Below are 15,960 nucleotides of genomic sequence, written 5' to 3' on the forward strand. Positions count from 1 at the left end.
TTGGCGTGCTCCAAACTGCTTCAAATTGAAATTTCATCTGCTCCAAATTGCTCCAATATGAAATTTAGTCTGCTCTAAGCTGCTCCAAACTGCTCCAAAACGTATTTTTACCTGCTCCAAAAGCTGCACCAAAATGACTGGACAGTCCCACCCCTGCGTCTATGATGCATAGCTGCTGGAAGTTGCACATTTCACCCCGATTTTATTTTTGTGAAACTATGCAGCACTGCTTTTTAATTAAGAATTTATCCGTGAATAGTCCCATGCTTGTTACTGATATTGATATTGTTGACAGCAGATATCTTAATTATCATTACTTAAAAGCAGTTTTGAGCAGCACCTAAAAAAAATTTTTCTTGAGCTAGTTGGTTCATAGAAAGGATGAAAAATTGGCACAAGAACATAATTCACAGGACAAGATATCCAGGACTAGCTCTCATTCCATGCACTGTGTTCTTGTCCTTATCTATTTGTACTGTTGTTTGTTGTACTGTTTCATACCGGATCCAAAATTTTTAGCGATCGCTACAAACAACCAAAAGCAAGATTTCTGCTCTGAGAGACTTTGAAAGTAAAGTTACCCTTTGGAAACACAGCGCGATACATGAAACACTTCTCTATGGTTATGTAAACAGCTAATAAATAAGAATAAATGCATGCATCCAGGTGAGCGAACTATTACCAAGTGGCTGGGAAATTACCAGACCCTGAGAACAGGTTAAGGATGTGTGTGAGTAGCCGTGCAAATATCCCTGCATATTAGTTTACGATCAAGTTAAAAATACAATGATACCCACAGTATCTTTTGGCCTTTAATTTTTTGGTAGCCTCAAGAACTTCCATCTGTGTTAACAGTGCAAGCTGGGAGTAATCAAAACAAAAGAATGGCTGTGTTCGTCAGAATTGATGAGCATTATTTTGTTTGTCTTGTTGTTAGCATGCTGTACTACTGCTAGTGCTGAAGGTAATGCTTGCTAGGAGATATTCAGTGTCCTTTTGGCACTGTTGAAGTGTTCCATTGCATTGTAGCAGAGGATGCTAGGTCATACTGTGTAGCTGGAACATTATATATAAGGTACTCAAATGGTAATCAAGAGTATTTTTGTTTGTTTTCTGGTCTTTCCAGGTGTGGAAAACGACTGCAGGCTGTTCGAACTCCTGTTCACGAAGCTCTTCTGAAGATGCTAAAGCTGAAGTATGAAAAGCTGACTGCCTGTATACATTGTGGTTTTACTGATAAACTTGTCTTCCGCAGCACAAGCATGGCCTGGGGACGTTCCAACATTGAGAAGATGTGCCGCCACACTGAATACTCACTTAGTCAGGTACGATGTACATTTGTAGTCATTAATTCAAAATTGTTTCTTATTCATCATTTTTAGAGAATAAATACAGTTATGTAATAGAAATGCTAATATGAGCATCGGGTTCAGTATTTCATTGTTTATCTGAACCCAAGGTTCAATCATTTATTGTTGGCTTTTTTGGCGAGCCTCCTTGTTTTGGACCCACCAATGTGACTCAATGGCATTCTGCTGCTGAGCACAAGGTTATGGGTTTGTTTCCCAGCCACTACGGTCACATTCCAATGGCAGCAGAGTGCAGTCAAAAACCTGTTGTTTTACTTGCAGCGATTGCTCCGATAGTGTCCAGCTCACAATTGGCAAGATTTGTACAACCCCATTAACTTGCGTAACTTAGATGTTCTTGTTTCTCTACAGTGTTTCACAAATATTTTGGGCTTTTGCCTGCTTTCACAAGTCCTTTAATAATCCATTCTTCGCGATATTTTGGTTTCATAATTTCATCAAGGTGGCCGCAGGTTATTCAGTCATCATGTACTCATATAATTTAATGAATACTACCGAATATTTGTTTTTTCGTCTGTGTTCTTTGTTTTCTGTTTATATTATCAGACTGTATATTATTTTCATGCGGTGCCACACTAAAGGCACTAAGCTGTTAATGGTCAACTTGAATGAATAATAAATAAATAAAATCTGTGCCTGCAAGATTATCGTCTTTATGGGCAGGAAGTTGCATGCTCTCGGTGTACTTCAAAACTGTGTGTTCACTAGGTTGTCTGAAGAAATGTATTGATATCTGGGCAGGTTTCAGTCGAGTACATGTGTGTGGCAGTGGGCCTGGCAGAAGGAGCTGACTTGACTAGCACATCATCACCCTTGTCTTCATCTTCATCATCCTCGTCGAGCCAGTACTCGCCACCTGGTGGCAGCGTGGGCTGTCTGCGACGTGAAGCCAGCCTGGCAGCCGCAGGGCTGGACCTGCGTTCGTGCCTGCACTTTCTGCTCGACCTGTACACTCAGTGGCTGGGTCCGCCTGATGCCATTGGCCAGCCACTTCTCACCGAGACCATCCGATCGGTGAGTGGACTGGCACCCTGCCATTGCTGGCTCAAGTGATTGTTGTTTTAAGTGTGCCTCCATTTTTTAGCATCTGTCTTCTGCCTAGCCATCTGCTTGGTTTTCTGCTGGGGCCACTTGTGTAATGATAACACATCCAGGAAGGTCAAAACTGCAAAAAATACTAGGGGAGGCACAGAACAGACATTGCTGAGACACTGAGTGAAAATGTTCAGATTGCACACCCAGTGCCAAATGTACAAAGGTGGTTGAGGGACAAGCGTATTGAGGTAATTGATAGACAGGAGTGCCAACTCACCTGATGTCATCTGTGACTTGTCATCATCCGGTACATTACACATTTGATATTCCGCATTGATTGAACAACTCCGCAAAAGTCACAAACAGTATGGTGGCCCACGCCTAGACTAAGCACTTGCAGGCAATTTGCAGACAATTTGCAGATAAATTTTTCTTTGAAAAAAGGCATGCACTAGAATCTGGTAAATACAGTAATCATTGATTGTGATTTGCCATTTTCATTCGAAAATTTTCTTAAGGCTGGCTGAAAACAGGCATTTTTAGGGAAATAACATGTCTTTGATCCATTCAGTGTCCCCTATAGCCACCAGGACAGATGTGGCAGCCATTGAGTCAGATGCATTTGTCGCGACCAGTCAAGTTTAAATTATCTGTTAAAGGACAATTTCAGAATTGAGATAACAAAAGTTCTGGCCCATAGAAATGTATGAGTGCCAACTGTGAATAACATCAAGTCATTAATTTTCATGTTTCTAGCCCAATACACATGTTCATAGGAACACACTCCCAAAACAGATTGTTGAAAGCCTTGTGTTTGTTCATGGAGGCATTTTTAGTGGATTTCCAGGTGCATTCACACTGTCAACAAAGTCATCATTATAATAATAATCATCCACATGTTGTCTTCCCAATGATGAAGTATATGAATGACTAAGTAAAATTAAGGCACCTCAGCCAGTTTTGACCACATGGCTTTTTTTTAAAGAATTTTTGCTTACTAAAACAGGACAAGCACATTAAGCAATTAATTGGAAATTACTGTCTTCACTATCATATGTGGCCCTAAGAATTATTACAGATTCTTTGTGACCTTGAAAAGAGACTGTATCTACCTTTGTCTGAAAAAAAAAAAGGAAAAAGAAAGCTAGAAAAACAGGCTTCTTTTACATGTACAGTATCATGTAGTTGCAAGTTTTGTGTCGGCACCCAGTAGCTGGGCTTTGGGCTTCTCACATAATCAGGTGTATTCCTTTGGCAACTGCTAGGTGGTGATGCTGTCGGACATCTTCATGGAAAGCTCACAGTTTGACTGGATGCTGAGCCTGTTCATGGATATGTACCGCCATCACCCGAGTGAAGATGAAATCTTGGCCCAATACCTGATCTTAGGCATAGCCAAGGCAGCAGCAGTTGTCAGCCTGGTAAGACTCCTAATTTTCTTAGAAGAAAATTCAGTACATACAATTCCTGCACAAATAGAAGAGACAACAGCAATTTTGGCAGCCAGCCTGGCAACACACATTGCATGTGGAAGTGGTATGTCCGATTTTGATGTGTAGTATGCTGTCTTTTTGTTTACTCTCAGTTTCACATTTCACTTGCAAAAATACCTCTGAAGAAGTGCAGTGTTATTTGACATTTTTAGTTAATGTAGTTTGCCTAAACTTGCAATTCAGAGAGGTTCACCATTAACAGTATACCATAAATGTGTTGTGTATGACATATGATTTCTTCTGCAATGATTGCTCTTAACAGGTAAGGCACTTAAAATAGGATGAGTGGAACAGAAGATAAAGCATTGCTGTGGTGCCCTAAAGGTGACTATAGACTGCTTGAAAGCAACAGCATGACACTTGTACTGATGTAAAGCTGGCACATTGCTTTCTCTGAAGCACAGGCCTTTTTCTTTGTAAGTACACCATACGATTAAGTTAAGCACAGAATGTAGCTGTGACAAAACAATGTAACAAAGCAGCCAATACAATAAATGTGCTGCAAACTTTGTGCTGCTGCACTGAAACAAAGGTTGGAAGAAAAATGAACTGTTTCGACAATGAGCTTTCACTATGACTGGATTTATATTTTCATACTCTGTTACCTACAATCTTTACATATAAGGCTTTTGTTGTACAAATGTGTATCAGACTTGTGCCTCTATATTGGCTTGTGTAGTACAGTTTTTCTACAGCTTCTTCATGCTTGGTCTATCTACTTTTCTGAGAATGTGGGCTTATGGTATTCGGTTGGCCACTCTGATTGTCTCTGTCAGAGCTGATGGATGCATGGTCCACCTGCAATTTGAGTAGGAGACATGACTCTCCAACCAAACACTTTAAAGCAGGCTGTGCCTATGGCACCCTGGCACATTCACCGTGTGGGGGTTCGGGCTAACGTGCCCGCAGTCCCAGCTAGCTAACGTCTAAGGAGACACTTAGCTCATCCCCATTCTGCAGCGCGCACAAAGGGCCGCCTCGGCGGGTTCGCTGACTCACCAGCAAGGCGTAGAGACAACTCCAGTCGTGGTACAAACAAATGGGGGTTTATTCCCTGTTAGATACAAAATGGGTGTACAGGACAGGGTTAACGGCACTAGGGTGACAGTCGCAGACTACAGGTGAGAGCACCCGGGAAGTCTGCTCTGCCACACAGGCTCTTCCGAGCTAGGTTCGCCACACAGAAGGGCCTTGCTCAGAGGGGTGCGGAACCAAGTGGGTTCGCACGTCCGACAGTCAAGAGCACCGAAAGTCAATCTGCCGGGCGAAGGCGCCCGCGTACCTTGGATGCTGAAGGAGAGAGATGCCGAAGAGAGGGCGAGAGGGGCCCGCTCCTAAGGACTGTTCGTACGCACGGCGCACAGCGTAACATGAGCCGCGCGTGCAAGCAGCAGGCTCTGCATCGCGCCAGCGCCAGCAGCCGCGGGGAATGTACGCCGTCCACAATAAGGCTGGAACAGCATGCCCCTGCTGTCAACAGCTGCCTTCGTTTCACCGGGATATGACGATACCTTGCTGCCTTTGCAGGACATAAGCAGCTCATAGCACCACAGGAAAATGCCATGACAAACTGCTGGTGTCTCGGGACTGGAGTGTGTATGTGCGCCGCATGTGTACGTGTTCCCCAGTCCGGCCCTGCCACTGGCTATGCCTCGCTGCGCCTGCGGTGGCTCACCAGTCGCCTGGCACAGCTGCCAGTATCACGTGACCCTCTCTCAGCTAGATCTCACCTTCACCCTCACTTTGAAGTCAGACCAGTCTAGAGTGCTCCGAGTCAGAGCCTGGAGCACTCAAATTCAACCACCTGAATGTGTCGCCACTTTCAGAGTACTCCCAAGGGCTCGAATCCCAAGGAACCAATCAGATATGCCATTAATAAGTGCTTCCTATGCAGGAAGAATGGGTACACACCAGTGGCGCACCGATGGGGGGGGATTCGGGGGTTGTAACCCCCCCCCCCCCTGAGGCCGACTTAACCCCCCCCCCCCCTTTTGTTTAACCCCTTTTCTTTCCTTACGCATTTGAGTGCTGCAACTAAGATGTAAGAAGCGCAAGCGTCTGCACACTCGCAAAAAGCGCATTTTTTTACAATTTCCCGTGAATAAATCGAAATTAGTGCTGTTTAGATGGTATTGGCAAACTGTCAACCCCCCCCTGGCAGAGATCCTGGGTGCGCTACTGGTACACACTAGGAGTGCTTTGAAACTTCGAAACTTCGAATATTAAAAATTTCGAATACGAACCAAATAGTTCTCGCTATTCGATCTGTGTTCGATTTGAGAGTTCCCTATTTGAAGTTGCAGAATGTTTGTTTCATCCAAGTACTAAGGCACAGAAAGAGTTTTTGAAACCTACAGGAGGAAAGACTGATGCATGTGGAGAGTCTTGTGAATGATTGTGCTGCAGGAAAACCTGGATTGTTGTGCCGACACACAAGTTCATGGGCGAATGCATGGAGGAAATCATTTATCCACAATAGTTTCCAATTGTTAAACACGCATGTCTCTTCTTAAGCAGACTACAAATTTTCTTTCCAGATTTGGGCAAATGTACTTATTATTTGGGCTATGTCACTATGCTTGGATCTTAAAACGATGTACAGTACTGTGTGGTATTTCCTTGACTCCTTCATGAGCACTACAGTTCTGCAGGCATCTGCTGACGTGCTTTTTCTTTGTTGAATTAATGTGATTGTCATAGTGCACCAGATGCAGTCGCATTTCCTTTGTTCTCATTTAAAAGCTTTTCAAATTAACTAAAATACAGTTGATAATGGCACTAAATGTATCAAATAACATAAATAAGCCTTTTCTTGCTGAACAGACTACACGGGAGTTTTTATATTTTATACTCTGTTTAGAATTTCTAATATATTATATATATTCGTATTCGATTCAATTGGAAATTTTCACTATTTGCAGACCTCTGCGACACACTGTTGACATCACACTGGAGTTGTGATATGTGAAAAATATTGGCCCTGATAGTGCAGCACTGTATGTAGAATATGTTACGATATAAAATCATGCCGACTTGTTTTCAGCATAGAAGCTGAGACAGCTTTAAGAAGCCTCATGGGAGTTGCAGAAGTTAAGGGCTGCTCGTAAGAAAGCTTCCTGTTAGTGACTCTGATGCGGGCACTTTTCCCGTTTTGCTGGTTGGCAGGACTCGGACATGCAGGAGAAAATCCGCAAATTTGTGGACTTGGGCCTGCGCTGCCAAATGCCTTCCACCCAGCTGCTGTCCTTTCATGGACTGCTGTACATGCTGGCCCAGCCAGGAGACTCCACCTCACCACTGCTGCCTTCTGCCACTGAGTACCTTACCAAGCATCTTGATGACTCAGCCTTGTGAGCAGTCCTCCCCATTTGCCACTTACCTGTTCTAGCATCATTGTTTTTTTCCCAGTTGTGCACACACTGGAACAAAAATGTTGCTGCATACATTGCTAAAACGCTAGTTGTAAAATGGACCCTGGTTGATCTCTTTTTTATCAACTTGATGTGCATCATCACTAGGTGTGGGTGGTATTTAACAGAATACCGTATTTACTCGAATCTAGGCCAACTCTGATTCTAAGCCGACCCCCCAAAAGTCCGAAGCCAAAAAAAAAAAAAGCTTACCACGAATGTAGGCCGAACAAAAAAGCAAGGACAGCATTTGCAAAAATGAAACAGCATTTATTAAATACGAACATGCCAAGCTCATTCTACGTCACCATCGCTGCTAGCCTCGTTGCTACCTTCCTTATTGCTGTCATCTTCAAACAGTGCACTATATTCAGTACCGTCAAGCACATTAGAGATGCTGCACTTTTTGAAGGAGTGCACAATCAATGTTCCTGAGTAAATGCCATCCTCGTTGCAGTGCACGCAAAAAGCGTCTCCCGTGGCCCCCAACGACGGACGTTTTTCTTATCGATGCCGAAGTTTTGACGATGCCTTTACGGCTAGCACAACTATTCGTTAGAAAGTGGCACTATAATGGCATTGCCTGTTTGGTGCCATTACGAAAACGCCATGCCGCACGCCAATACTACACCATACCGATACTGCCGATACGACACAGGTCAAAATGGCGACGTCGCTCGTCTACTTCAGTTGGCTACTGGTGCGGCTAGTAGCGGCTGCGATACTGACTTTTCTAGATGGCGCTAACTTATGCATCATATTCATCAGTTTCACTTAAAAACTAGCGCATTTTTTTTTTAATCCTCAAAACTAAGCCGATCCTATAGTTTCGTATATGATTATTTGAAAAAAACTATCAGCCTAGATTCAATTAAATACTGATCTATTCAAAATAAAAATTTTTTTGCATTTTTACTGGCTCTTCTTTCTCGCAGTCTTGGGGAATTAGAATATAATTATATGCCCTTCAGCTCAGATTTTTCGTCCAGTGTTAGAAATTCAGGACCTCAAATCGAACTAACCCTTTTAAAAAGTGTCAAGCTGGCTTTCCAACAACTTGCAGGGGCCCAAAATATGACGGCCAACAGATTGTGAAAATGGTGATACCATGCAGCTGGTGCGTTGTTCTTGCTTTTGTGCATTCATTTTCACTGTGTATTTAATGCATGAAAGCAAGAACACCTGACCAGTACTGTAATGCTACAGTCAATAGCACAAAAATGGCGTGCTGCCAGCCGGGACTCTGCGATAAGGTTAAATTAAGCAAAGCTTCGAGCTGCAGTGAAAATGCATTGGTATCCTGCACATCATTTCCCACTAAGGCTTCCTTAAGCATTGTAGGACAAAATTATTTGGTCTAAAAATGTATTTTATCACTGATTTTGGTGACAAATACCTCAAAAGTGGTTACAGCCTAAAGGTACCTGCTTAGTGGACTTTCCTTGAGCTCTAACCAGCTTCACTTCTACAGTTTTACAGATTTACACTAAAATTATTAAGATATACATTAGCGAAGGTTATTAACTAAAGCTATAGGCAATTATTGAACAATTGATTACCCACCACTGCTGCGAATCTTAACCAGCGAAAATTACCATTTTGTCTAGAAACCCTTATTTTAAATAATTGTTGGCAGTCATCACTGAAACACTGCGGATGTTCTTTGTAATGGTAATGAACTTAGTGCGTGCAGGTGCATTAAAAAATTGCAGTAGCTTTGACACCTTTGCATGCAGAGTATAGAACGGGGCATAATGGTAATGCTGGTGATGTTTTAAACAAAAATAAAATGCCAAATAGGCATTATATCTAGCTCTTGACATTTACTCTTGATGCCATTGCAGGAATTGCATATAAGCATTTTTGATCTCACAAAAAACATTAACCCACTGTTCATTTGAAAATCTTCGGAGTATAGGACAGTTACATTGGTAAAATGCGTCATAGTAAAGCTGACAATTAGGAAAAGGATCTGTTGCACAGACAAAATTAAAAACAATTCACAAAATGGAATTTAGAAAGCTAAGAATTGTGATAAATGAAAACGCAGTTTACACTAGCTGTGAGTGCACATATGTAAGTGTGTAAGATGTTCAGCTCGAGAAACTTTTATACCAAATCAAGCCATTGCTGTAAAAAGTATTGCTGGAATGTGTGGAAATGCATAAAACATTAAGTGATTTGATTTAGTGCACAGTTGGTGCCAATTGTGTTTTCAGTCTTTGTTACGCTGTAAAATCTTATATTTGTCATGTCATGCTTAGTTGAGCCCTTTGTAGCAGTCTTCATAGTATAACAAAATGAAAACATGCCGGATTCACAAATTAGGACGAGCTTAAAGAACATAGGGTGCTGTGTCACCTTCTTTTGCCAATACCGACATCTCTTAGGGCTCATGGAATTCATTTTCATAGTGTTCACTCTCATAGCTTTATTTGCTATTTTTAGGCAAAGAAGGATTATAGGTGCTACCCAGTATGACTGACTGAAACTGACAGGCATTATGGGATTACTAAGAATGATTGTATCCTGCACGTCTTCAGCCTTTTATGTGAAGTCGCATTCTTTTTTTTTTTTTTTCCAGCAAGGACAATGAACTAAACATGTTGGCACTGTGGGCCTTGGCTTTCTTTTTGGCTGAGAACTATTCAAGCAAACAAGATCTCACACCCAAGATTGTCCAGGTTGTTATACCTCATGATTTTGTGCTGTCTCTGTTGTCTCATTTAAAGTACTTATTTTTGCGCTGCCTCATTGCAGTACTAATGAATATCTGACCAACTTTCCTGTTCTGAAGCTTTCAATATGTCTGCCATACCTGCCTTTACATTGCAACGGTTGATAAATAACATGTTGAGTCTTCTGCATTTCTCGCTGTAGGCGTTCTGGCATACTGCTGCTGTTGTTGTGTACTGCTCAGAAGTATGCTCAGTTTCCACTCCTATCTGCCTTTGAGAAACACATGTTGCCCCAAGTACAGTTATATATAACATTTTGAAAAAGCTTTGGTTCGGAGTATTTTAACTTGTACCAGGTGCTCATATTTTCTTGTAAGGAGAGAAGTGCTGCTCAAAAAAAAAAAAAAGCTTGTTTTAATTTAACCTAGTTTTCATAACTTGTACCAGGTTTTCATTGTTTTCTGCAGTAGATGTTTAAATAGCACGGTTCCATCCATTTCTCTTTTTTTTTTTTCTTTTTCTTTTTCACTTCTTTATTTCTATGCTAAATGCATATAGTAAAAAAAAAGGGACACTGAAGAGTAAAACTATTTGAACTGCATTACCCTTCTATACAATGCCAAAAAAGGCCACTCTTGTCAGGTGAGGAGGCATGATAAACCAGAAAACGCATAAAAGTGAAAGACTTACTAACGCCACCTTGAAGTTTCCACACCAGCTCACCATCACATCATGGATTTTGAGGACGTCTGCTCAAGCCTAGTTTATATTTTATCGGTAAAGGTCAACTGCATTGTACTCTAAAAGAGCCAAAGACTGAATTAGCATGTTTCAAAAACTATTACTGAGCCTTAATGCCCCAAATATGAAAAAATACTTAAATTTATGACATCACACTGACATACCAGCGCTGGGATTTCAGCGTGAAACTTAAAGAAAATGGAACTTCAACCTTCATTTTCTTTTCTTATAAACCTATTAGCGTAAAATTAACAAAAGTACAATTTTTAAAGACTACTTTATCAGTCTAAACTGATTTAGTGTTTATCATTAGTATTCCTTAAGTTATTAGCTTTTCTTTTCTTTGGGAGTTACGAGACACGGAAAGTTATAGGTTTTACTCATGCATCTTTGTAATTTAAAGAGAAAGTTAGCTTAAACTCAAAAAGTATTTATCTTAGACCTTCTGGAAGCCACTTCAGATTTTTGTGAGTGAGCTTAGAGGCATTGGCATGCAACATAGTGATTATAACAGCAAAAGGATCATATTACAAAACTGTTTGTATGTGCACAGCTGATGTACCTTAAGTGAATTACTAAGTACATTCTTCGCTAGCATCTGTATCACATCTCCTTCTGATTACTATTGCCCGTGAAAGTTATGTGCAAAGATCAAGATGAAGACAAGCAAGATACGAAAAATAAGAAACAAATCGGACCAGAGTTCTCAGAAGTCTTCAATCACTTCATATTAATGCAAATATGCAACCTTGAAGCTCTGTATGTTGATAAATATTGTGGAAAGCAGCATAATTCAGTGTGTTCATAGTAATTTTTGTGGCCACTTTCAGGTCAGCTTAAACCAGTGTAGTGGAGACAACCTTCCCCTTTCGCTCTACTTGTGCATTCTTCATGGGCTGGAGCGATTGCTTTTGGCAGGTGTCATTGAGAGTCAGGACAATGAACTCATAATCAAGGTTTGCATTGAACGGTAAGAACTCGTACCTTTTATTAAGCATGTGTCAGTGGCACTGCTGGCAAACCTCAGGCATACTTTATGCATTCTCTGCATACCAGAAACGAGAGGCCACAAGAAGCCAAGAAGCCTTTCTATCATTAGTAGGAAGCGTCAGCTTAGGAACGAAGAAATTGTTTTTCTCGGCAAATCTTGCACTGATTTTCCTGAGATTTGTTGAATTTAAGTAGAAAAGTTAAAATCTGGGCCATTGCATGCTTTCATTTAGCACTTATTGTACACAGAGAAACTAGTGTTGATGTTTCCAATCAATAACCTAAGAATGCAGTTGCGCACTATTCAATAATTTCACTGTTAAGTAAAAAACAAGAGGTATTCGAATAGTGAAGTTTCTAATCATATCAAATATTTTGTAATTTCTAAATAAATGGAAATGGAAATGTTTGTGTGCATACAGTATGCCTGGCAAAAAAATGCGGCTTATTTAAATTCTTTAAGGCATGCAGGTAATGCTGTTTGCATCTGCATTTCCGGCAAACTCGGGAGCTTGTGAACTGTATTAACTGGTGTACCAAGACAATAACAGTAATTATCACTAGGCAACAGCATGTCACCGGACACACATAGGGTGTGGTGGTCGTTGAAAATACACAAGTGTAATACTACCGCACAGCGCATAGTTTCAAAGGGATACAGTCCGAACCCGGTTATAACGAATTCGATAGTTCTGCTAAAAGTGTCATTGTATGAGTAGTTCGTTATCTATGGACTCTCAAAACGCACAAAAATGTACGACACCGAAGCTGCCGCAGCAGTTATGATTCGACACCACTTTGATTCGAAAATTGTATTTCTAGTATCTTACTTTTTGTTTCCAGCACTTTCCCGCATCTGGCTGAAAGTTTTCATCAAAAACGTCATCTAAAGAACGAAATGCAGCGTTTTAGCTCCTTAAAAATGGAGCCCGGCCAGTTACGATCACTGCCATTTCGAAACTACGAGCGCAGCCGCTGCCATTTTTCCTTTAAGAGCTTGTTATATATTTAACTACCAGTGGGAGACTAGTGGATTGTGAATGATAGCGAAGCATTCTAGTTGGCTGGAATTGCTGCAGCATGCCGGTATTTTGCAAAGGTCTTGCCGTTACGGCTGCAGCGTCAGCCACGCGCGTGCCAAGAGCCACAAAGTTACGTTTTCTATGTCGCTTCGGTAGAAAAAGTGTACGAAGTTTGAAAGGTAGGACGCCATCGCGATGGTATATCGGCAACGACTTAAACGTAACGTCGATGAGCCACAATCTCCCGATAGCGGGGTAGTAACGGCTGCCGACTCTAAACGAGAGTGCCGCTATCGTGACCTCCGAGATTGCACACGGTTCCGCAGAACCGCGTGGAGAACTGCGCAAAAACTGAAGTGCCGCCATTGTGGCCTCCGCGATAGCAACGGCGCGTGCTGTCGCAGTGGCCACAGCCGCCATTCTGCCTCGCCCTGAAGCATGCTGGAGGCATGCCTTGAAAGCATGGTTACCCTAGCATGGTTGAAGGCGAGTGACATTCCTCGTGGCTTCTGAAATCCGCGAACGGCGCTCGCTCATCCCGGCGGTCATATCTTCGTCCCTGTTTGACTGGAGCGCGAGGCGCCCACCTTTTACCTCAACCAGTTTTGAAGTGTTCGTTGTAACAGGACTGCCAATGTTGAAGACGTTCGTTATATCTGGGCGCGTTTCAATAGGGAGGGTCGGAAAGTCGTAAATGCAGTGAAATGTGGTCACTATAACCGGTCAATCGTCATATCTGGGATCGTTATAAGTAGGTTGGACTTATAGTGACACCGGTTAATAAATTGCGTTGCCTATATTGAGACAACAAATTCGTATATAGGCTGCCTCATAGTGAGGCATTCCTATTGAATGACTGAAAATTATTGAGCAGAAGTTACCTGCCAAGTGCGCTCGCTCAGGAAATGGTGATGCACAACCGCAACTGCCCTGCCACAGAATCACTTGAAACAGTCCTCCCTTGTATTGATCTTTCTCCTTCGAGACTCCAATAAGTGTTGTTATTCCTTATATCAGAGGGAAAAAAAAACGAATATCCAAAAATTTCTAATAATGAACTCTCGAATCTAAAACGAATTGAATAGTAAGGACCTATTGATGTGTATTCGGAAATTTGAATAGTCGCATACCACTAAAAAAAGCTATTTATTGCTGGATACTATTGTTGTGTACATTATTGTTGTTTTTTGTTGTTGTTGTTTGTTTTTTTTGCTTTACATGGGCATTTTATTTCTGTTCCTGCAAGGCATGCGCTCACAATACCTGATCGTTTATCATTGTACTACAATAATGTACTTATAATGTTGAATAACTGCTATGTGAATAGTAGTACAGTGACATTTAGGAATGGAGACCACCTTTGAGCCAATTTATTCTGTTTAGAGAGCACTAAAAGTACTCATCACTTCTACCATTGCAAAGTCTTTTATTTGTTTTGTGGGCACAAGTTCATCCAGCAAACCATCTGCCATCATGTTCCTTGTGTCTCCTCTTTCTGTACATAGCCACCGCCACATGAAAATATTTCTCTTGTTCTACAGCATTCGACATAGCAAGCCAGCTGAAGCAATCCCGGCCCTTGGTGTCATGCTGTCTGCACTTTACATAGGTCGGTGTTATTTCCTAGTTTGACACTTTGCATTGTGTACCTACACATGTTGACTAGTGCAGCAGTGTATTGGGAATTCTGCTTATTCGGATCCTTGTTTCAGCCCAAGGGGTAAATAAGCGACGTTCTCAACCTTCAATTGAGATGGAGCCTGCCAACAGTGAGCAGCGAGCTGCAGCTTTGGAAAGAGCTACTCTCCTCTTTGACAGGTATGTGTGGCTTGCCTCATTTGTGAGGTGCCACAGCTGTGTGGTCATGTCGCAGTATGGCATTGTACCTTGACACATCTGTAGGCTAATAAACCTTGTCTCCTATTTCATGCAAAATGCAAATGTTTTGATATTCTTGTTCACCTTCAAACATTACATTCTGTTATTCTTCTTTCTCTCTTGTTATGTTGGGCTTGTATTACCTTGATGCTGGAACACTGGATTTGCCACATGCATGCGTTGTGGTAAACAAGTAAAAATAAAGAGATGATAATGATCATCCTCTACCAAACTTAAAAATTACAAAAGCACCGATTTATTTTTTATTCTCTATTAATAATGATATGAAACAACCTGTAAAAACAACTTCTTAGTTCGAAATACATAACGCAGAATTTATTTATATGTGAGCAGAAGCTGGCTTCACTACCAAGCTTTTCTTGGTAATTTCAATAAGTGCCAGTCTGTGCTAGGGTGTGCTTAGTATAGCTGTGGAGCTAAAGAGTGCGCATAGTTACCTTTTTTTAGTGCGTAGGCAGATCAGTTGGTGAGGACAAGCTGAGCTCATTTATAGGGGAGTTGTGAAAATGGTGTGAATGACTTCAAATCGTACATAGACAAAATGGTAATCGCAGCTACCTAGCAAAGAAAGAGTGATCTTTATAATATATGCATATGTACAGTTTTTGTCTTTTGGTGCTGTAACACGAAAATGTAAAGGGAGGTAAGATAGGTACGAGTATCGAAATTGTACAGCACACTTGTGAACCATGATTTTCATCCAAACAAGCCATATCTTCTTATGCATCAACTTTTTTGTGCAGGATCAAAAGAGGCTACCCATTTGAGGCTGATCTTATCAGCCAAATATTGCCTGGATTCCTGGGAGAGTTTTTTCCAGCACAAGATATTCTTAACAAAGTTATTGGAGAGTTTCTATCCAACCAACAGCCTTATCCACAGTTTCTAGCTGCAGTGCTTTTCAAGGTCAGTTGTGCACTAGAGAGAGTGTGCATCTTTCATTTTTCCCTTTCTGGTGTTGTGATGCATCTAGAGTCTTCGTTACCTTTTTTCGAGTAATCAAAGCTTTATCCTTAAGCATGGCACTTAACTGCCTTCTGCAACTTACTTTTGTAACAGTTTGTACTGTACTAATTCTTCGTATAGTTGTTACTGAGTAGGTGCTCTTCATTTCCAAGTGTGGTTACAGCTTGTTCACATTTTTAGGTGACTGCTATGAAAAAGATGCTTCTTGCTTTGGGTACTGATGACTAGCATTTAATGCTCCGAGTGCATCTAGTTGAGAAGTAAGCATGTAAGGTAGCTAGACACCAGTCGCCAAGGTGACTTCTCAGTGGATTGGTTCTCACTGTGGTTAACTTGGTCTTTATTTGAAGGTCTCG

The 15,960-nt window shown here is 41.4% G+C and overlaps 1 protein-coding gene across 2 annotated transcripts in view; it reads left to right on the forward strand.

Annotated features, from left to right (window-relative positions):
- The window catches only part of LOC119460239 (huntingtin-like), a 155,053-nt gene that overhangs the window by 136,623 nt on the left and 2,470 nt on the right, over positions 1 to 15,960 (forward strand). For both annotated transcript variants that reach the window (XM_049666594.1, XM_037721406.2), the window contains exons 48-57: positions 1,127 to 1,195; positions 1,256 to 1,325; positions 2,112 to 2,384; positions 3,671 to 3,826; positions 7,064 to 7,248; positions 9,893 to 9,992; positions 11,558 to 11,697; positions 14,281 to 14,348; positions 14,452 to 14,557; positions 15,382 to 15,544. In XM_049666594.1, the coding sequence (XP_049522551.1) occupies positions 1,127 to 1,195; positions 1,256 to 1,325; positions 2,112 to 2,384; positions 3,671 to 3,826; positions 7,064 to 7,248; positions 9,893 to 9,992; positions 11,558 to 11,697; positions 14,281 to 14,348; positions 14,452 to 14,557; positions 15,382 to 15,544 (1,330 nt within the window). The remainder of the gene's footprint in view (positions 1 to 1,126; positions 1,196 to 1,255; positions 1,326 to 2,111; positions 2,385 to 3,670; positions 3,827 to 7,063; positions 7,249 to 9,892; positions 9,993 to 11,557; positions 11,698 to 14,280; positions 14,349 to 14,451; positions 14,558 to 15,381; positions 15,545 to 15,960) is intronic.

Source organism: Dermacentor silvarum, chromosome 1 (genome assembly GCF_013339745.2).
Source record: "Dermacentor silvarum isolate Dsil-2018 chromosome 1, BIME_Dsil_1.4, whole genome shotgun sequence".
NCBI classification, from domain to species: Eukaryota; Metazoa; Arthropoda; class Arachnida; order Ixodida; family Ixodidae; genus Dermacentor; species Dermacentor silvarum.